The sequence below is a fragment of the Sinocyclocheilus rhinocerous genome, unplaced genomic scaffold, assembly GCF_001515625.1.
Source record: "Sinocyclocheilus rhinocerous isolate Xijiao unplaced genomic scaffold, SAMN03320098_v1.1 scaffold1102, whole genome shotgun sequence".
Lineage (NCBI taxonomy): Eukaryota > Metazoa > Chordata > Actinopteri > Cypriniformes > Cyprinidae > Sinocyclocheilus > Sinocyclocheilus rhinocerous.
In genome coordinates, this window is record NW_015640208.1 from 611426 (window position 1) to 633179 (window position 21754).

The 21754-nt window shown below is 38.0% G+C and overlaps 1 protein-coding gene and 1 pseudogene across 1 annotated transcript in view; both read right to left on the reverse strand.

Moving 5' to 3' along the window:
* LOC107752571 (taste receptor type 1 member 1-like) overlaps nt 1-13801 on the reverse strand; it is a 15835-nt gene extending 2034 nt beyond the window's left edge. The window contains exons 1-7 of the mRNA XM_016568577.1: nt 13656-13801; nt 12444-12563; nt 11731-12028; nt 10874-11617; nt 10539-10744; nt 4491-4615; nt 3424-3990 (exon numbers count right to left, since the gene is read on the reverse strand). Of these exons, the coding sequence (XP_016424063.1) occupies nt 3424-3990; nt 4491-4615; nt 10539-10744; nt 10874-11617; nt 11731-12028; nt 12444-12563; nt 13656-13801 (2206 nt within the window). The remainder of the gene's footprint in view (nt 1-3423; nt 3991-4490; nt 4616-10538; nt 10745-10873; nt 11618-11730; nt 12029-12443; nt 12564-13655) is intronic.
* A 2706-nt stretch (nt 13802-16507) lies between these two features.
* The window catches only part of LOC107752572 (neurotensin receptor type 1-like), a 10605-nt pseudogene continuing 5358 nt past the window's right edge, over nt 16508-21754 (reverse strand).

Genomic DNA, 21754 nt, shown 5'->3' on the forward strand with positions numbered 1-21754 from the left:
TATTTACAAAAATGTGAGGGGTGTACTCACTTCTGTGAGATACTATATATATATATATATATATATATATTTAACGTATGTTTATATATTGTTTCTACCTATGTATATGATTTGAATATTAAACCACGTAATTAATGAAAGCAGTCTAAAGATGTTCCCGCGCACATCTCAACCCTTTCAGACCTGATTTTTTTTTAACAAATTTTTTTCATGTACTTGATATTTGCTCTTCTACAATATAGAAATTAGTCTAAAAAACAAGATTTGTGCCAACTAATTTTTTTTATTAAATTTTTTTTCATGATCCCAGGACTGAAACAACATAAATATACTCATATCCCAGATCGCAGACCAACACTGAATCAACAATAAATCAATGTTAATGCATCAACCACATTATCATTGAATCAATGTTGAAATTTAACATACATTTTTCGTTATTTCAATGATGAAATATAGATCAAGATTGTCATAAAAATCTAAATGTCTTCAAATTAAAATCACTTATTTAACTTTGAATCAACATAGAAACATTATCAAATCAATCTCGATTTTTACTCCTTTCAATCAGAAAATATGCAGGACTGCAATTAATGAATACAAAAAAAAGTCACTCAAAACGTCCTTCAGTTTACATGCAAATAAGCAGTTCAATTTAAAGATTCGCTATTAGTAGATGCTGCTGCTGAACGCTGCTGAGAGACGCACAGACGCAGGTATTCACATGCACTTAATATCTCTCTCTCTCTCTCTCTCTCTCTCTCTCTCTCTCTCTAATAACTGCGTTACTGCATTAATAACTGCGTTAGCCTGCATATCAATGGCTCAAGCCTCTGTTATTAGCTCTGAAATGAAGTTTTGGAATTTGCGAAGGAAGGTTTGGAATTAGGTGGGTACAAAATTAGCTAGTTAAACACACACGAGATTTCACTGATTAAGAAATATTTTTGTCTGCTGGGGTGGTAATATTAGGCCTATTATATTAATAGGGAAGGGGGGCCCAGAAATGTGTTTTGCCTATGTCACGAAAAGAAGTAAATCCGGCCCTGAATATGTCATCACCCTTGACAGAGTGACTTTCTGGCTCATCTGTGAGCGTGAGCTGCACTCCATATAGTGCTGAATGCACACACTCAGTTCACTTTTGACATTGCTGGGGACATAACAGCAGAACTCTGTTGCTCTGTTTTGTCAAACACCGTACTTCAAACTCATCAATGCAACTTTGTTAATTCCTGAAGTGAACTTTTCGATGAACAGTTTTGGACTGCTGTCTTGAACTGGGTGCAATACCTGTGAGTTGTCCTAGACGCGGGCCGGCGCTTCTTGTCCGGTGTGCGACTACCTTATGTTCTCACTCCACCCATGTATTAAATGTGTGTCCTTAGGCTATACTTATAGCCTGGAGCTGGTTCACCCTCTGCCTTTGGCTGATATGTGAAGCATATTATTAATGCTTATTTCCTGAAAAGGTCTTATATGGGCAATGATGTAGCTCTTTTTGTTGTACTTTATTAATTGGCATTCATAACAAAATATGCAAAAAATCTCACACTATTTTCCCATTCCCCCCAGAAACACACAGACAAATACTCTTCAAACAATCTTCAAGACAACAAACAGATACATAGCAGCAGGAGGTATAAGGTGCGTATGTTATATAGGTATAACAATAATAAGAATAAATAAGAAAATAAATAGATAAATAAGTGAACAAATTAATGAGTAAACGAAGAGGGGAATAAACCACCTTATAGCTGCCTCAAACTGTCCACATCTCCAGGGTTGTAACTGACGTGCAAGGCTATATGCAACAAAAATGTAACAGATAATCAGGAAAAGAGAAAAGAAAAAACTAAAATAAAACAACAAAAAAAATATAAAAAAATTAATCAAAAGACACAAGGAAAGGTGACAACAAAAAGTTTGCTTTTTGAATCTCGGACAGTCATAATGTTCTCATCACAAGCTCAGTCAAGACATGTTTGTGAAATAGCTCATTTTATTCTCCATTCACATAACACCTGTATTGCCCAAATTTTCAGCTTCTTTTTCTATCTACCAAGAACCCCTTTTACAGTGTTTGCCTGTCCTCTAGTGTCTTTCATTAACATGACACTAAACATTACAACGCTCTTTGTATGTGTTCATGATGAAGAGCTTTTAGGCTTGAAACCTCACCTGTGGTGAGAACATAATTAAATATGTTTCTACTTTTGGAGCTGTGGTGTGCCAACTTTGATTTTCCTGTTTGAAGACACACCAGTTTGCAATATCAAGCAGCACAAGGAGCTGTTTTCTTCCAGCTTAAAATTAGCTGGAAGCGAATGACACCGGAAGCCAGTCCCATAAAATGTACAAATGGCCGCTCTTACGGGAAAAAGGTGGATAGCACAATTCTTAACCATACCCCAGACCTCACTAGTTTTCAAACCCTGGTTACTTCAATGTGTTATGTGTTTAGTAAAGAACAGCTGTGTTGTTGGCAGTTTTAATATATTTTAACTTTCAGTGTATTATTAGAAAATAATTCAGTGTATAATTATGCAGAGAATTGAATTGTTCAGCAAAAGTATGAGTCTGTTTCTTTGTCTGTGTTTTGAGAGCATGGACCATAGTTTGGAGAAATATAAATAAATAAATGGGTTAAAAACTGGTGTTGCTATATTAGTATAATTATTTGTTACTAATTTTATATAATATAAATTACTATGATATAATTTGAGTTTGAATAGACAGTGAGAATGACATCAAACATACATGGATTATGTGGACACTAATTATTGAAGTTTGAAAAAGATCTTTATTAATATAAGTTTAAAAAAAGAAGTCTTTCAGTTTACATTAGCCTACATTATATGTATAAAACTCAAAAATCACATAACCTCTTATGCAGATTGAACCCCAAAATAGATCTCCATTCTCTACTTTGCCTACTTTTCTCTACTTGTTTTTCTTTAAGACTGGTAACATAAAAGTGAAGGATCTAAAGAGTTGAAAACTAAAGAGTTGACTTTCTATACACAACACAACTATACACAGCTAATGTCCGAGTCTAGGTCCTACTAATGGTTTGGGTGTAATTCTGAATAGAAGTTTGAAAGTATGCAGGAGTGTGCTTTTGTGGTTGGAATATTATGATGTAAGATTTTGGTATGAAATAACTGAAGAGAATTCCATTTATACTGGATCTCTGGGCCACTGCATTCAAAACGACAATGTATTTGCTTTTGAGAGTGAGGTATGCTGTGAAATATGCAATCCAGCTCAGATAGTACAAAATGAGACTAAATGTTATTGATTTGGCCTCATTGTAATTTTTCGGCAGATCTCTTCCCATATAAGAAAACAGGAGACACAGGAAACCAAGAAACCAACTTATGAACACGACTATGGTTAATGGTATAGTGTTCCCCATTTCACAAATGAGCATAAGTTGATCTTTATAAGTCCATGAGTCAGCAATGGCTTTGACAGGATTGACAGTCATCCAGATCACACAAGAAATGAAATGAATGAAAGAAACAAATGCAATGAAGAGCCTCTGGCCATTGTGTTTTACCCAAAGGCTGTGCACCTTAGGGAACTGAGCAGCCATTTTAAAAACAGAAATAATTTGAAAGGAACGGACAGTCAAACAGGAAATACAAACAGTGAAGAAAAATACAAATATGGCATTTCTCAGGAGGCAAAATACAAATGATGGTTTTCCAAAGAAAAAGAACACACTTATGCTAGACATAATCAAACTGGTCAACATGAGGAAACACATGCCGCCACCAGCAGACTTCACCACTGGTGTGTCGTAATTGTAGGCAAAAAGGCAAAATATGGCAATAAGAAGAATAATTAGGCATGCAGCAGAAACCATGACAATGATGGAGGGGATTTCTGTGAATTGAGGATAGACAACAGAGCGTGTCTTACATGTTGTGCTGCCCTCATCAGACCATTCACCCTCTGCACAAGGAAAACAGGTATAAGGGTCCCCTGAAAAAAAGAGTAAAATAATATGATTGTTTATTAGTATTTTGCAATAATTGTAACTTGATGTGGGAAATATTTAGTCTTCAAATAGCACCATAACTCCAGTAAAGTATTGTATTGTAGAATAAACGGAGGGAGCTTTCATCGAAAATGAAAAATCTGTCATCATTTACTCACCCTCATGTCATTCCAAGCCTGCATGACTTTCTTTCTTCTGAGGAACATAAACGAACATATTTTGAAAAATGTTGGTATTTGGTAACCAAACTGTTTCCACTGACATTGTATGGATAAAAATACAATTGAAAATTTAATAGGAACGGAAATTATTTGGTTACTAACATTCTTCAAAATATCTTCTTTTGTGCTCAGCAGAAAGAAAAAGAAATGCATACAGGTTTGGAATCACATGAGAGTAAGTAAATGATGACAGAATTTCCATTTTTGGGTGGACTACCTCTTTAAATTCCAAGTTGTCATTGTCTGCTGCCTAAGGTACTTACGAGAAAAATCCACATAGCTGTTAGGCGGGCATTTTTTACATGTAAAACAGCAACTATGAAAATCGTCAGGTTGCCTTGAATATCCCGCCTTACACTCAACAGAGCAGTTTGAGAAAGGAACCTTTAAGGAATGGGAAAATGTGTTATTAAAGTTGCCATTTATTTCAATCGATTTTACACATTTCTCCAAACTAAGATCAGTGAACTCAATACAAATTACATAATTGCCTTAAATGCACACAAATTCCTTTGCTCTTGCTTTCAAAACAGTTAAAGTTGCGGCAGGAATTTTTTCCCCAAAAGCATATTTGTTATACTGGTTGAAAGTCTCTTCATTATCCTGACCACAATCAATTATTAAAGTGGTCTTACAAGCAAAATTCAAAGACTTGGCAAAATACACAGAGACAGACAATGGTGTAAAGCAAGTGTTTTTATGAGCTGCGTTTGTGATTTTTGAGTTGGGGGAGGCATAATGCGTGAAAGGGGTGTTTGCAAACATGCTGTATTTTTGTAGTTCCACTATGTGATACTAGTATGGTGTGTTCAGAGATTTGGATACGTGATATTTACATTCTCTGTGGTAAAGAGAGCAGTCTGGTGGCGGTGATTTCTTCCACTGGTTGTGCTGGTAACAATGCAGTGGGGAAAGGAGCAACATTTCAAGAGTAATCAACAACTACTAAATTAATACCATGAATGGAAAAGGAATAAAGTGCATAAGATGCATAAAATGCAAGTGATTAAGTTGGGTGTTGCTATGGCAGAGTTACGTTATCTTATGGTAAGATAAACTGAAACTAATAAGGTTAAGTCAGTGTTTTCATGTGGTATTAATAAAGCTTCTGTTTCATAAACTTGGTATTGATAACAGCTTAACATTATTTACCTTTTGTCTTTGCTATTATATTCCAATATCATTATACCCAATTAGCTAGTTATAGATTAAGAGTTGTTCTTTTAGATGAACAGATGGCTTGCTGCAGTTTTTAATAATTTATGTCATTAAAATAACATTCTGTTCTGTAAATCCATTGTCTGCTGGTTTATTTAGCTACTTTTCAGTACACCACCACATTAAGTATGCCATTTAGTACTATAAGACTTTGAAAGTGCAAATTAACAACTGACCACTCTTGTGGGTTTGCTATACTGTTATAATCAAAAAATCGTAGAAGGGTAAAAACATGCCAGGCAGACACTGGTATGATGTAAGCAACACAGCTACAACAAATAAAATTGATAATGGGTGTGTTAGATTTATAGTGTGCAAATGATCAAGCATTGACAATAATCAGTCCTATTGGCGGCACCGAGGGGCCCTCATATAAAATTCTGCTTAGGGCCCCATAAAGGCTTGGGCCGGACCTGCTGCCTACCCTAACAGCTAACTAAAATAAAGTCATATAGCCTTTATTCAAATGGAATCAAATTGACTTCTTCTGCATGGATTAGTATATTTATAACTAAGTAAATACTACAAGAGTGCACACCCGAGGGCCTCTCACAGTGCAGCCTCTCTGAGCTGTTCTGACCAAAGCGACCCAGCTACTTTATAGTATATTTTATCGGCTAAACTAACTTCCGATAAAATATTAACATCTACTCCCTGCTATCCGATTACCAGGCCAAGCTCCTGATTGACATAGGACAACATCCAGAGAAAGGGTTCCTTCACCCTCACTCTGGAAGGAGATTGTCACAATCAATGACCTTGTTCTCAATTATGCCTGTCAATCTATCCAAGCCTAACAGGCATTCTATGGGTCTCTCAGTGGTTCTGTTTGCTGTTTGCATTTACATTTATTCATTTAGCAGATGCTTTTATCCAAGCGAGGAATACAACAAGGGCTTCATCATAAAGAGGCAAATTAACACAGGAAGTGCTTGTGTAATACAAAGTTTCAGACACTGTTCAGATTACTACAAACTAGAACAGAGACGGAATAAGGAAAGTGACCTCAGACTTCTGGAGGGGATGTAGACACGTACTGTAAGAGTGAGAGGAAGTAGGAGTGTGTGGAATCCATGGCTGTTCTGCATGCAAACATCAGTGATTTGAACTTGATGTGAGCAGCAACCCGTAGCAAGTGCACAAGAAAAAGAGAGGTGTGACATGGGCCCTTTTGGGCTTGTTGAAGACCAGTCGTACTGCTGCATTCTGAATCATTTATAGAGATTTGATTGTGCGTGATAGAAGTCCAGCCAGAAGAGCATTGCAGAAGTCCACCCTAGAAATGACAAGGACCTGGACAAGAAGTTGTGCAGCATGCTCTGTTAGGAAAGGCCTGATCTTTCTGATGTGCAATGCGTGACCAAGCTGCTTTGCAATGTGGTCCTTGAAGGTCAGCTGGTCATTAAAGATTACTCCAAGATTTCTGACTGATCTTGATGGGGTAATTGTTGATGAACCTAGCTGGATGGTGAAATCATGCTGTAGAGTCAGAGTGGCAGGGAAGACGAGAAGCTCAGTCTTTACCAGGTTGAGCTGCAAGTGATATTCTTTCATCCATGCTGAGATGTCCACCAGGAAGCCTGAGATCCATGCAGCTACCATTGGGTCTTCTGGTTGAAATGAAGGATAGAGCTGTGTGTCATCAGCACAGCAATGGTACAGTATTGCACATGTCTCAGGCTACAGGGTTTTATGGTTTCAGCTGCCCATGTCCTGCTTCTGGGCACTTTGAGAATGAGGGCATTCATGAAGTGGGTTTTATCTCTTCATCTCACACTGTTCATCTCTTCAGCTCATGCACAGCAGTGCTGTGCCACTGGAGGAATGCAGAGTTTTACGCTCATGGGACCCTCCTCATGTTGGGGCAATTATGTTGAGGAAAGTGGTAATGACAGAGGCATCCTAAACAAGATGGGGAGTGACCAAAGGAGAGCAGAAGAGTGAATGCGGCCAAGCACTCTTTACTCAGCCCATATAAATTGTTTGGAGCTCCTCACTGTGTGGAAGGCTCTGAAACATTTTCTGCCACATTTGCAGTGGCATCATGTTCTAGCACGTTGTGACAATACCACAGCTGTAGCATATATCAACTGCCAAGGAGGGATGCGCTCCTCCAAGCTTCATGCTTTAGCTCACAAGCTTTTGGTATGGAACAGGTGGCACATTTTGTCGTTATGGGTGACCCATGTCCCAGGCATTCTGTACAGGGACGCAGACCTGCCCTGCTCTATGAATTCCCTCCCCTTTGCCTAATAATGCCTATCCGGGCCACAGTGAGAGAACAGAGTCTGACTTCTGTATGCCCAGGCTCTCTCATTACATACAGACCTCCTGTTCCAAGCAAACGGGGAAATCTACCACCCTCTTAAATTAAACACATTCGGGCTCCTGCCATGTGTTATTTCCACTGTTCAGAATGCTAGGGCTACTTCTACATGGTCTCCATATGACTGTAAGGGCTTCCAGATGACTGTGACTTAAGAAGAGTGATCCATGGCCTTGTGCTGCTGGGACAGGGTCTGATCAACTCTGGCTGGGTCACCTGAGTGAGGGTGTATGATGTTGAAAGACCCGAAACACCCGATGACCTCAGATGTGTTTTAGTGCATCCTATGATGTATCTTTGATGCATCTATACTGGCTCAGCCAATGACACCCAGTAATAGACTGGTTGAAAACCGAGAATAGATTGGTGACAACAGGAGAGACAGTTGACAGACAGCAATTGGAGCAGGAAGCAGTAGCAGCCCAACCTGCATCTTCCAAGAAAAGGAACCTCATAAAGCTACAGATTCACCCATAGAGTCATAAACCTGAAAGGGGGGGGGAGATGAGCACCCCAATAGGATGGACCCAATGATGATGACCTTGGCAAATGGATTAGCAATAATGACAACTTCAAGGTACATTTGCAGCAAGGTCTGCAAGAATCAGCACGGCCTTAACATCTATTAGACCAAGATGAAATGCATGGTGCAGGAGAGCACAGCACAATGCACAGAAGTTAATTCTAGTGAGACGCAAGAGGACCCTGGCCCGGAGACACCCCACAGTGCCCAAAACCTCCAAGCATAAAACTCTTCTGCTCCAGGCAGATTATTTCAGCAGCATATGATCAAGTGGTCTGCAGCAAGCCAGCATAGAGTATGATGCCAGTTTGTTGAGGATACGGCAAGAATTATCACCACCAAAGCAAACCACAGTGACCACCATCACTGTCAGTTTTGTGACAGAGAGTTTTGGCGTTGAAGAGTGCAAGACCAGCAGACCAAAGCATACCATGAACCGGAGGGCAGACAAGATCCACTAACTGCAGAAAGAGTTTCGAGCTTTGACAAGATAGTTCAAGGCAGCAACTGAGGATGAGAAACTACCACTCATCAAGCTCTGTCACAGCATTAGTAAGAAACTCGTGACCCTGCAGAACAGAGTGGCACAGAAGGTGACGGAGAGACAGTAAGGAATTGAGCTACATTCATAGCCAATCCCTTCGGGTTCACAAAACAGCTTTTTGGGCAGAAGCAAAGTGGATATCTGACTTGTTCCAAGGAGGAAGTAGGCCATTAGGATGAGTTTCAAATCTGCCAAGTCCAGGTCCATGGTGAGGAAAAGGGTGGACAAGTTCTGCTTCCAGGTGGGTGGGATTGTAATCCCATCCATCACCAAGAAACCTGTCAGGAGCCTTGACAAGGTCTTTGAGTGCAGCCTCAGAGATGCAACGGCCATTCATCGACCATCAGGGAGCTTGAATCTTGGCTCACCACAGTCGAAAAGTCTAGCCTACTAGGCCAATTTAAGGCCTGGATATACCAACATGGCATCGTACTTCGAATCCTCTGGCCTCTGCTGATGTATTAGGTCAACAGTGGAGACCATGGAGAAGAAGGTCAGTAGCTACATCCGCAGGTGCTTGGGATTGCCACGCAGCTTGAGCAGCGTAGCACTCTATAGAAAGAAAAATGCACTCTAGCTCCCATTCAGCAGCCTCAATGAGGAGTTCAAGGTCTCTCACGCCAGAGAGGCACTACTCTGTCTGGACTCTAAGGACTCGAGGGTGGCATCGGCAGGTATCATGGTGTGGACAGGCAGGAAGTGGAGAGCACAGGAGAGTCTGAGAGTCCCAGATGAGATGTAGGGACGCACACTTTGGTGGGCATGGTAACTACGGGCTGGGCAGGGTTAGGAGCCAACCCACAACCCAGCCATGACCCCGCAAGTACTTGAATCGAGCGATCTATAATGTCCTTCCTAGCCCAGTAAATCTCTACATCTGGGGTAAGATTGACTAACCAGATTGACTCATTTTGTGTATGAATACTTTGTGACATGTCTCTTAAGTGACCTTGCTCAGGCTTTCAGGGTCTCACTGTGAGCATATTGTGCAACCATGGAGCTGTCCATATCTCCAATAGGTGGATCTTGAACACAAGATGATGAAAGATTAAAAAAAAAACAGGTGACTGTTCATAACCCACGGTTCTCTGAAACACCAAGCTTGTCCTGACCATGAGATGCAGTTTCACATTTTTATATTATGTCTCTCCAGGTTAGATGATGAAGTTTGGAAAGGTTTTTTTTTTTTTTTTTGCACCAAAACGGCCTATCTTTATAGTAAAGCTCTTTTGATAGATGGACAGGCATTAGTTCTGAACACACCTTCTTGATTATACAAAACAATGATGCATGTTAAGGAGCGTGTTGAAGTGAAATTGTGACATCATGATTGTCCTGATTTCAAATCCTGGCATTTCCGAAGGGTAACAATAATTTATATTTTAACTTGGGGCATTAGTTTTGAGCTTTGAAACTTGCAGTACATTTTGTTTGCAGAGTAACCTCTCATATATGTAAATATCAAGAACATTTTAATTCTTAATTTCATGACCCCTTTAATCTCCTCAACAGCAAACCTCATTTCTCATTCATCATGACGATAAATTGAATTGTTTTGCTAAAGTAGAAGTCTGTTAGTTAACTTTCATTTGGCAAAATGTGTAAAACTGATTGAGAAAACTGTAATCTATAAAGCTAAATAAAATGTATAATTAAATCAATATTTAGATAAACTCTCAACAAAAAGACTTACAGAACCATTGTTATGCCAGGGAAGGAGAGAGTTATCAATGGTAAAAGTAATTCCTGGATGTTTCTCATATGTGCCCACCATCACGAACTGTGGAGGATTCACTTCAGTGCGCCAGACCACAACTGCAAAACTGATAGCTGGATCAAAATGATCATCATATTTCACCTGACGGCCATTGAGTATAAAATGCAACTTCTTTATTTCTCCCAGAAGCTGTTGTGAGGTGTGTAAAGAAATAAAAAAGACAAATAGTGTATAATTATATAACTATATTATCTATATTATATTATATTATATTAATGTTATATTACAACTTGACATGATTCACATGAGTTCACTTACCATATATGGCTTGGCCATTGTATTTTTCTGGCATTCATTGATGTCACACTGCAGAACTTTATGTAATGCATGAGCTATCGTATATATGGCAGCATATATGGCAAAGGAAAGTGAGGGATTCTCATTTATAATCTCCTCTGCAGTCAGCAATGAGCAGTAATGACAAACTTGATTGCATGTCTTACTCTTGACTTTACCCTCATAATCATTATGGCCAGCATCAGATGCTCCTCTGGCTTTATAGACAAATTGATTAAATCCGGGCAATGACAACAGTCTCTCTGTAATGCCAATGACTGTGCCAATTTTCTCAATTCCTGGCTCTCTTGGAAGCTGTTGATTCATAGCCCATGCATTACTTGCAATCCATACTTTGTCTCGGATGTTGTTCGCTATGGCTGCTTTGACAATTTTGCTTGCATATTGTGGCAAAGCAAAAATTACAATGACATTGATGTTGAGCATATCAATCTTTTTAAGCGTTAGACTGTAGTTTGTGTTTAGACTTAGACCCTCTTGATAGGCCAAACAAATACCAGTATTGCTTATATACTCATTAAAAAGCTTTAGTCCATCTGAACTGTAATCGTCTTGGCTACCAATAAAGGCAACCCAGTTCCATCCAAACCACCATATGATGTGAATAATCATCTCTATCAGGTCTTTGTTGCTAGGGATTGTTCTTACAAAGGAAGGATACTGAAGTTTATTGCTTAACGCATAGGTAGAAGCTCCATAATTCACCTTTGAGAGAGAAAAAACACTCATATATGTAGTAACATGGTAGTCCTACGTGGTAGGAAGCAAGTGTGTAAGTATTTTATTATGTATACTGTATAAAAAGAAAAATAATTTACCATTGGTATAAGGTCCATTGTGAACAGTGGTGCAATAGTCATAGTTCTTGTGCTTCCATATGGTCCTGTTAAAGCAATCACTTTAGGCTGATAGTTGTTGAGTTTTTCTTTAGGTTTTATTGAGCCATTATTCGAGATAAAACTGAAGACTGAATGGAAATTTTTTGAGTCCGTACAGTGGTCAAAAATCTCATATCCCAGAGAAACGTTGGGCAGAAGAGTTGTGGAGTTATTAATCTCCTCAACAGCAAACCTCATCACTTGCAACATCTGATAACCAGACGTGGAGGTACTGTGCCTAAAAAAGAGCAATGAGGAAGTTAATAGCATGTAATTTAATATTCAGTTCAGAAATATGAAATGCTTCTTTGATTTAAAATACTGCATAGCAATAATCCTACACTGGTAAAAGGTCTTTGCTTACCTGAAACAATTGAAATTCTTTGTATTAGAACAATAGTCAAAAATTTCATAGCCCAGAGAAACATTGGGCAGAAGAGTGGTGGAGTTATTAATCTCTTCAACAGCAAATCTCATTACTTGCAACATGTGATAACCAGATTTTGAGGAAATGTGCCTTGAAAACAGAAGTGAGGGAGTTAATAGCATGTAATTGAATATTCCGTTTAGCAATGAGTACTTTGAGGAAATGCTGCTTTAATTTAAAATACTGTGCATTCATAACCCGAGACTGGTAAAAGATCCTTGCTTACCTGAAACATTCGGTGGTCTCTGCAGAAAACAGAGTTGTTTCCTTTTCAATTTCATGTAAAGGAAAAAGGCCACCCAATAAGTAATCTCCCTCCAAGCTGAAGTCTGATGCTGAGCAAGAACTTTTGAAAAAGAAACAATTGGTAAAGCCCACAAGCAAAATGTAAATGCTACTGAGAAGCATGGTTTAAGAAGTCGTGAAACAGACTATGTGCACAGTGGCTAATCATCTGAGAAATATCAGGCTCATATTCGAGACTTAATTTTCTTAAAACACATTTCAATTTGCTTAAACCACTATATTCACTGATTCAAAAGTCCATTTCCATATCTAACTCATAAAGCACATCAATCATTTTTAAATGCATTACACCACAAATGTGTCCTCATATATAAATTGTTCAAATGTTTGTATTTATAACTCAAACTCTTGTGAAACAAACTGTAACCTTCTGAACTATCAGCAGGGTTTTTACAGTTGGATTAGAATCACAAAGTTTTTTCCAATTTAGAGATGGTTAAACAAATAAACTGTGATGACTCTCACTGTTGTGTATACATAGTACATGAGATTTTATTCATCATATTTAGGAGGTGAATACTGTGATGTTTTCATCATTTTTTGAGTATTCAAAATGGTTAATGCTCTCCCTGGAGGCTGAAAACCAATAGAAAATTCATAGATTCCAAATGGACTAGGAAAAAAAACAGCAACATGTTGTTCTCATATACTTTACATTTTTACATTTGCATAACCCAGTTCCTACATTAATTTAAATGTTTTGCATATCTCACATTAATCTAGATTTGTCACCCCACAAGTGGCACATTAAAACACCTATGCCACATCCTAGCAGACTTTAAAAAAAATTGTATCAGGACAGTGCAGCCCCTGTGGCTTATTATTTATTATTATTAGCTAAGTCACTAGAAATCATGATTTGTGTAACAAACCTGAGACAGAATTGATGTACTAAAATTTATTGTGCATTTATTACACAACCCTGTATGTATATCCCAAATTAAGATGGGAATAACACCAGCTATATAAACAACTGGGATTGATACGATTAAAAAAAAAATCTTGAAAAGACATGTCCCTGAAAGAAATTGCCTGTAAGTCGGCGTTGAATGGCATTTCATCACAATGCAAATTTCTTAGGAGCAAATTTCAGCAGCATTGTAGCAAATGTCCCGCCACGAGTCAGTCTCACCCTGCTTCGCTCATTAAGGCAGCCCCGCCCTTCCGCTCTCCCATCCCGTCTTGTCTTCCAGGAACCTTGGAAGAAGAAAAAGTGGGGGCTGAGCAATTGGGCTTGAGTGATCTCACTCTGCCGGCACAGCCGCACAGGTCACACATGCTTCACTCCTCAGGTAAAAAAGAAATACACTCAAGTTCTGCTATTATTGATGCACTTATTACATTTTAATTGTACTATAATAAGTGCATATTGACTGTGTTATTTTGGAACAATGGTAAGTGTTCTTTAAGATATGCTTAAGATCAATTTTAAAATAATTGTATTATATTTAGTTGTGTTAAAATGGAACCACTTCATGTACCTTTAGTGTCATTTAATTGTACTTGTTTACATTTCACGTAAAACACACTTTTATACTTTTTGAACTACAGTTACTATATATTTTAAGCTTCACTTTAATCATGTGCTTCAAGAACATTTTCAGTAGCATTTCAGCTAATCACAAATGCATTACTAGTACTCTGTAAAATAATTACAGTCAATTCAAATAAAGATAAAAAAAATGCTAACAGAACTTCTTAAAGTGCCCCAATTATGCCATTTTTAAGGTTCCCAATATTGTTTTGGGAGTCTCCTACAATAGGTCGGATACAATATGCAAGGTCTTTTTATTAATTTGCATATTTAATAAAGGCATATTAAATATGCATTTAATATCACCTCATTTTCCAACGATTCTCACACGATTCGTTCGAAGCAGTTCTAAGATTCAGTCTCTCTAAACCCCTTCTTTCCGTGAGCCTACTCCGCTGTGGTTGGTCAGATGGCCCAGTCTGTTGTGATTGGTCTACCGCGTACAAACCGATCGGCGTATGACATCAAAGTACCGCGAGAGTGATTGGAGGGCAGACGACTAAAGCTTTTGAATCGCTCTCGGGGTACTTTGATGTCATACACCGATCAGTCTGCGCAGCGCCGATGCATCTTGAACAAGCCTAATACGTCCATTGCCATAGTTCTGTATTTTGAACATTCAATAAAAAATAAAAATCATCTATTATTTATCATACTTACAGGTTGTGATTCAGTGGAGCCAGCTGGTCCGAATAAACTGTACTGAACCATTTTCCAAGAGCAAGCATTTTGTGAATCCCACGTTGAACTCCCCGTGATTAGAGAAGCAGTCATCAGTAAAATAACGGGAACTCTAAAAAAGACTGGGGTTGTACTGCTGTGGTACGGTGGAAAATGTATTTTAACCACTGATTCTTTGCAGCCTCATCTTTCGGAAGTGAAAATTAAACAAATTTACTTTCACAGCGTAGGACACAGCGGCTTCTCGACATGATGTTAACCACATGAACAAGCTACAGTGTTTGAGGGTGGGTCAAGTTGTTTGCGGCCGGCCAACGTAGAACATAGGCGAGCATTGTGCAAATGTGTTACCCTGCGTCGTGTAGCCATCACGGAAGTGGGATTCGAATTACGGACGACTCGTTTAGACTGTTCAGAGTCGATTTTTTTCTTCTGGGAGACAATAACTTTATTTATCGTGCACTTTCGGCTTTACAGCTTTGCTGATCGTTTACATTCACATAGAGCTACATTACACATTGCATAAAAGGCAATATTCGAAATGGCATAATAGGGGCGCTTTAAATCATATGTTGATAATTTCAGTTATACCTGTATTACTGGAAAGTACACTATGAATATTCCATGCATGAATAAAAATACATCACAGTGCAATTTTTTTGGCACACACACACACAAAACAGAAGTTACTGAAATAAAGCGCAGAAGTGAATGAAGTGCATTTTTTTCTAACTCAAGTTAAGCCTGCAAATGGCTGAACCAAACAAAGAAACAGAACATTTTAAATGTCACTATGTTCATCTTTAAGTGGAGGGTCACTTTTCTTTGAGTACGGCTTGTTGCATTTTCTGCAGCTGAGGGCTTGCAATTCAAACACTTTGGTATTCGAAATCTTCTTCATCACAGGGTCTGTGAAAGGAAAAATAATTAATCAGTGGTTTTGAGTGGTGTTTTTAAATATAATATGTATTAATAATCGCAATAAGCGTGTTTGGTAAGGTAAGGTGATGCCTGTTTGGATGCCATTTGGTGGCATAGAAACCATTATACTTGAATTGTTTAATACTTTTTCATGGTTTTCTGCAATATTTGAGGCATATTGAAACAGCTGTACCTAAATACTTTTCATGCTTTTATGTTTCAGTTACGTTCAGTTACATTTTCATTTTAGGCTATGTAGTTTAAATTTTTTTAATTTTTTATTTTTAGATTTTTATTGTATTAACAACTCAGCTGTATGTGGACAAAATGCATATTGCAATTTTTTTTTTGTTGCAAATAAAACTCCCATAGTCCATAACTACTGTAGTTTTAACTTATTTTAATATATAAATTCAGTTAAATCATCAAACATTTGTATGACTTGACAGTGACTTGCTTGACCCAAGCTACGACTTGACTTGAATTGCTTGATTCTCACAAAAATTGACTTGGACTTGCTTGAGACTTGAAGGTTAAGACTTGAGACTTACTTGTGACTTGCACATGTGTGACTTACTCCCACCTCTAGAAACACCACTACTGTGTTGCAGCGGTTCTTTTGTGGCTTTGTTTGGAACTATTTTTGTTGACAGAGCAAAAACGGATAAAGAAACTTTAAATATTGTATCTAAATATAAGTTACTTTTAAGTTACACCAAACATTGAGCCCCTGTCTGTACCACCTCTTATCAGACACTTTCAGTTGTCTATTCTGTTGGGTTTCAACTGTAGAATTTCTAATTTATAGTGTCATCAAAAACTGAACACATTAAAATTATGCATTTCTTTCACTCATGTAGGACTTTGACACCATGGTGTAAGGATCGCTCACGGTGTGTCTCTGCAGTGACGCTGTGATCTGAAGGTGCTGAACAGTGTAAGTCATGATGGGTCATTCTCTGGAGTTGATGTCCAATCAGGCCGTTCATCACTGTGATCAGCAGCATTGGCACCACAAAAGAGAGAAGGGCATTTACCTGTAAGGAAAAATATTTAGTACTGAAATAGGGACTATTCAAAATGTGGGGATGGGACACATTATGGCATATGCAATGATTATTTCCCAAAAGTCGAGTGGGAAAAAAATGCCCTCCCTGTCCCTGTTCTAATATTTTCTACACACCTGAAGCTAAATATGAAAAAAAATATGAAAAAAGTGCCTCTAATTGGGTATGGTTAATTTTGCTCTATTTTTGTGTACTTGGTTCTTTACAGTATCATTCTGACCTTAATTAATTTATAAAAAGTTTCATTTCAGGTTTCATTTGTTTCCTTCTCCCTCCCCAGACAATTTTACAGGCTGTTGCACTTCAGAGTATTTTCACCAGGTAATATAACGAGATCAGCATATCCGTGTGAAAAATACTCTTCAACACATATATTTTCTCTCTTTTTACCCACCACCTCACACCACTCCATGATGTACATGTAAGGTCATGTTCAGCATACGCACGTTCAGTTCTATCTAAAGAGAAATTTTAACAGAGCTATTTTCTGTCCAGTAAATACAATTTAAAACAGTTTTAAATTAAATCACTATGCCATCATCCATTTATGTATCACTACTCTCTCAGACATTATGGTCATGTTTACTACTTTATTGTAAAGTTACTACATTGTAGTAAACAGGTCAGACCAACACAGACAAATGTCAAAGAGCTCAATTCAAATGTATTTTATCTGCTGCAATGCTCTCTAAAAAGAAATTTAAGAGACCTAATACCACAACTTAAATGCATATTGCAAGTTAAACGTTCTAATTTATTGATTTAATTAAACCTTTTAAGTTGCAAGCATTATTTTCATGAGTTCTGTTGATGTGATGTGTGTTGTGTTTCTTATGCTTTTTAAGCAGAAATTCCTGCGTTATATATATATAACTGCGTCATACGTCATGTGTCTGTGTGTGTGTGTGATGTGTGTTTTCATCAGAAAGATGCAATGATGATGCAAACTCAAAAAAAACGTTAAAATATTTCTTATTTCCGACTATTTATGTTGCCATTATTCATTATGTACGCCAGCAGCACTCAAGCTGACATAACTGAACAAAACCTGATCACATTCTCCAGCATAATTTGAGAATGACCCAAAGAGTATATATATTGTGCTTCAATGGAATCAATAAAATCTGACTGTCAAAGGAGTTTACCGATCAACACAAATTTATCTGATTAGTGAAAAATAGCGCAGAATGCATGTGAAATATTTCTTCTTTGTTGTATATTGCAACGTTTTTACATTCTGAAAATTATTAAAATTTCAGTTTATTTCCAGGTTTAAATGTAAATAAATTGCATATTTGTGTCTCGGATTTCCCCCAAAACTGTTAAGTCAAAAAAAAAAATTATAATAATAATTCTTATCTTTATCTTTATTGTCCTTAAAGGCAATTCTTTATGTAGACGGCAGTATACAGTATACAGCAGCAAAACACACACATTATAATGAGTCATTTAAAAACATTATTGCAGCAGGTAAAGAATTCTTGTATCTATTTGACTTGCACAAAGGGAGTTTAAATCTCCAACCAGAAGGAAGCAGTTGAAATTCAGCCCACAATGGATGGGTGACATCGGAAAGGACTAACTGGCCCTTCCTAGTCACCTTATGTTCATAAATTTGTGTGATAGTCCTTAAGTCGATCCCCACTATCTTGCTGCACATTTGAAGTATACTATTCAACTTACTCCTATTCTTTACATTCAAATTGCCACACCAACAAATAATAGAAAAACCTAAAACAGATTCAATAAAACAAGTATAAAACATCTTCATAAAAGAAACATGAAAAGTTCGAAGTTTCCTCAGAAAATATATACACGCTTTCCCTCTAATAATATCAGTGTTTGCCTCGAATTTTAGTTTATCATCAAATTCAGTCCCTAAATATTTGTACTCCTTGACCACTTTGTCACAAATCTGGTCCATGGACTTCCATCCGATCGCCACCAGAGGTCACTCGTCCATCATATTGACTCACTACACTGGATCGTAGACCCATGCTAGCCCAAGGAATATTCTTTGTCTTGCCTGTGCCATACCTGTTTGCTGTTGTTCGACCCTGCCTGTGTTTTTTGACCACTTTTCTTGTGAATAAAAGCTTGCACATGGATCCGCATGCCTCTCGTCTCGTCAGCCCCGTTACACACTTCTACCTGATGTCCCTTAATGACAGCAGGCAGCACAGGGACAGAATTCTTCATACGGAAGTCAGTGGACATCTCTTTTGTTTTAGAAGCATTGATGTTTAAAAATTATGTTTAAAAATGATTATGACTTAATGCCCACCTGTAGAACTGTTTTGGCGGTGTTGAAGGAGGCCACGGTGGTACAGATGCTTTCTTCACCCACGTAAATTTGCCCCATCGTCAGAAGCATCGGAGAGGCGAGAATAAGCGATGCACAACAAAGCGCAGATGGTGCGCCCGCGGGACATCCGACTCTTGGCTTTGAATGGGTGACAGCGCCATGTAGCGCTCCACGCTCAGACTCACGATATTTAACGCCGTCGCGTACGAACAGCCAACCCGCACAAAGTAATAGCCCCTGCAGACCACTTCACCGAAAGCCCACGGGTGATGAATCCAGATGAAGTTGTACAGCTCCACCGGCATACACAGCACCAGAATCAGCAGGTCGGACACCGCCAGACTGGCGAGGTGATAATGGACGGTGCTTTGGAGATGTATGGATCTGGAGATATATGTAGGGTAGACTGAGTACAGTAGAGACACTTTCTGCTTTTTTCATCACTACACAAAAACTAGATGCTGAAATGAAGTGATTTTTCACATGATATTTCTTTTGTTTATGTACTTAAATATCATAAACTAATAATAGCCATAAGTAGTTTATATTTTACACAATTAGCTCATAAACATAAGGTGCATTTTTGTCTCAACTGTATCTTCCTACACCTAAACCTACCCCTTACAGAAAATTACTGGCAATTTCATAAAACACCGTTTTGTATGTTTTTTTAAGCCTGTTGTTTTATGGGACCTGTATATTCTATAAACCTACCCCTAAACCTATACCCATTACTCAAAACTTTCTGTATTTTTACATTTTTAATCATTCTGTATGATTTATAAGCTTGTTTCCTCATAGAGACCTAATTTACTGTTATTATACTTGTGGGGACATTTGGTCCTCATAACGTATAAAACCAGTACACACACAGCCTCTGAATATGCATCTTATTTTCTGATGGAACTGTTACTGCATACATAGGATATAAAGGGTGTATTAACTGTACCCACTTTACAACCTTGTATATTTCACAAAATGCTATGCTATCCTTTTAACATTCATGTTAGAAAATATGTCCATTAATAATAGACAGTTGAAATATCACAAATATAATTTTTTAAACATAATTTGCGTAGCATGTGTGTAAATGTGACTTTTAACCTATTATCATAACACTGTACAGCTAAACAGCATGTGAAGCAATAGGACACCTGTCTGGGTTGATATACTGTGTCTCAACTGTACCCCACTGACATACTTGCATGTTTCTCTAGATTATGCAAAAACCTTGCATGGCACAATATCATAAAATATGTCTATTTTTAGAGCACAGAGTAACGTTTGCAATGATATATGTGCAGTTTAACAGTCATAAAAGGATAATAAGCTATTCATTGTGGAAGGGACATGGTGAAATGAAAATCTTACCTTGGAAAAAAAACTTTTGCCAATATCTTTGGAGTGGAAAGACACACACCTTTCAAATTTTCCATGATCAAAGAGAATGCTAATGCGCATGTGTGGAGCAAAAATCACGGCTCAGGGTTCCTTTGTACACAAGTTATTTAAGGTGTTTCAACTGTACACATGTCTCAAATGTACTCAGTCTACCCTACAGGGTCATGGAGTTACCGATTAAGCCGACTGCAAACAGCACAGCGTAAATGAACGTCACAAGCACTTTGGAAACAATATCCGTGTAAACATCCAAATCATCCAGCGGCGGGGAATCTGTGCTGTTGAGCGGGGACTACTGGGTCCTGTTCTCCAGAACACAATGAGTCCAGAGTTCTGTCATTAGATTCAGACCCCAGAAAGTTTATTTCAACGTCATTTCTCTTTAAAACCTCCAATTGCTTGACATAAAACACTGATTAATTTTGTCCGTTTGGAACTTGAAGCTGTGACGAGCATCTGTGCGTGAATATGACATCACTGATTTATGTAGGGGCGCGCAGGAACTGCTAACGCATAAAGGACTTATTAATTTAATTTTTAATTAAACAAGGACTTATTAATTTAACTACATATTATGACATACGATGACATAACTCACATTTAAAATGTACTGATGTCAATGCATCATATGCATCAATGCATCACAACTAAATATTAAACCAAAAAAAAATAAAAATTATGCATTTAGGGGACCTAAAAAATGTCCCCAAAAGGTCAAAATTTACTGGTATTACTTATACTTGTGGGGACATTTGGTCCCAACAACGTAATGAATACCAGCACACACACACAGACACACACACACACACACACACACACATTTACTTAGCTATCTAAATGGGGGCATTACATAGACTTCTATTGTTTTTATATACAGATAGTTATACTGTAGATTTTAGGGATGCACCAGTATCGGGCCCGATACTGAGCTCCTGTATTCGTACTCGTACTCGTTAAAATGCCCCGATACCAAACGCCGATACCACACAGCATGTGATAAGTGCTATATTCAAACAAAGAAACACTGACAACAGAACAACAGACAGCAGAATGGAGTTATTAGAGATTAAGGATGTCTACGAAGTATATGTATGCAACGAATATAATGTTAAACATTCAGTATTGACTGTATAGCTGACGTGTGCGAGCTGATAAGCAAAGCACGCTGAGTGGATTGAGCGCGCGGCGGCACAGATGTGCGAGCTTGTCGAATGAATATACCTTTCTCACAGACATCACTGGAAAGCTTGTAGTTCGGTCGGTTATGTCAAAAACAAGTAAGTAAAACAATGCACAAGTTACTTAACGGTAGGGAGAGAGAG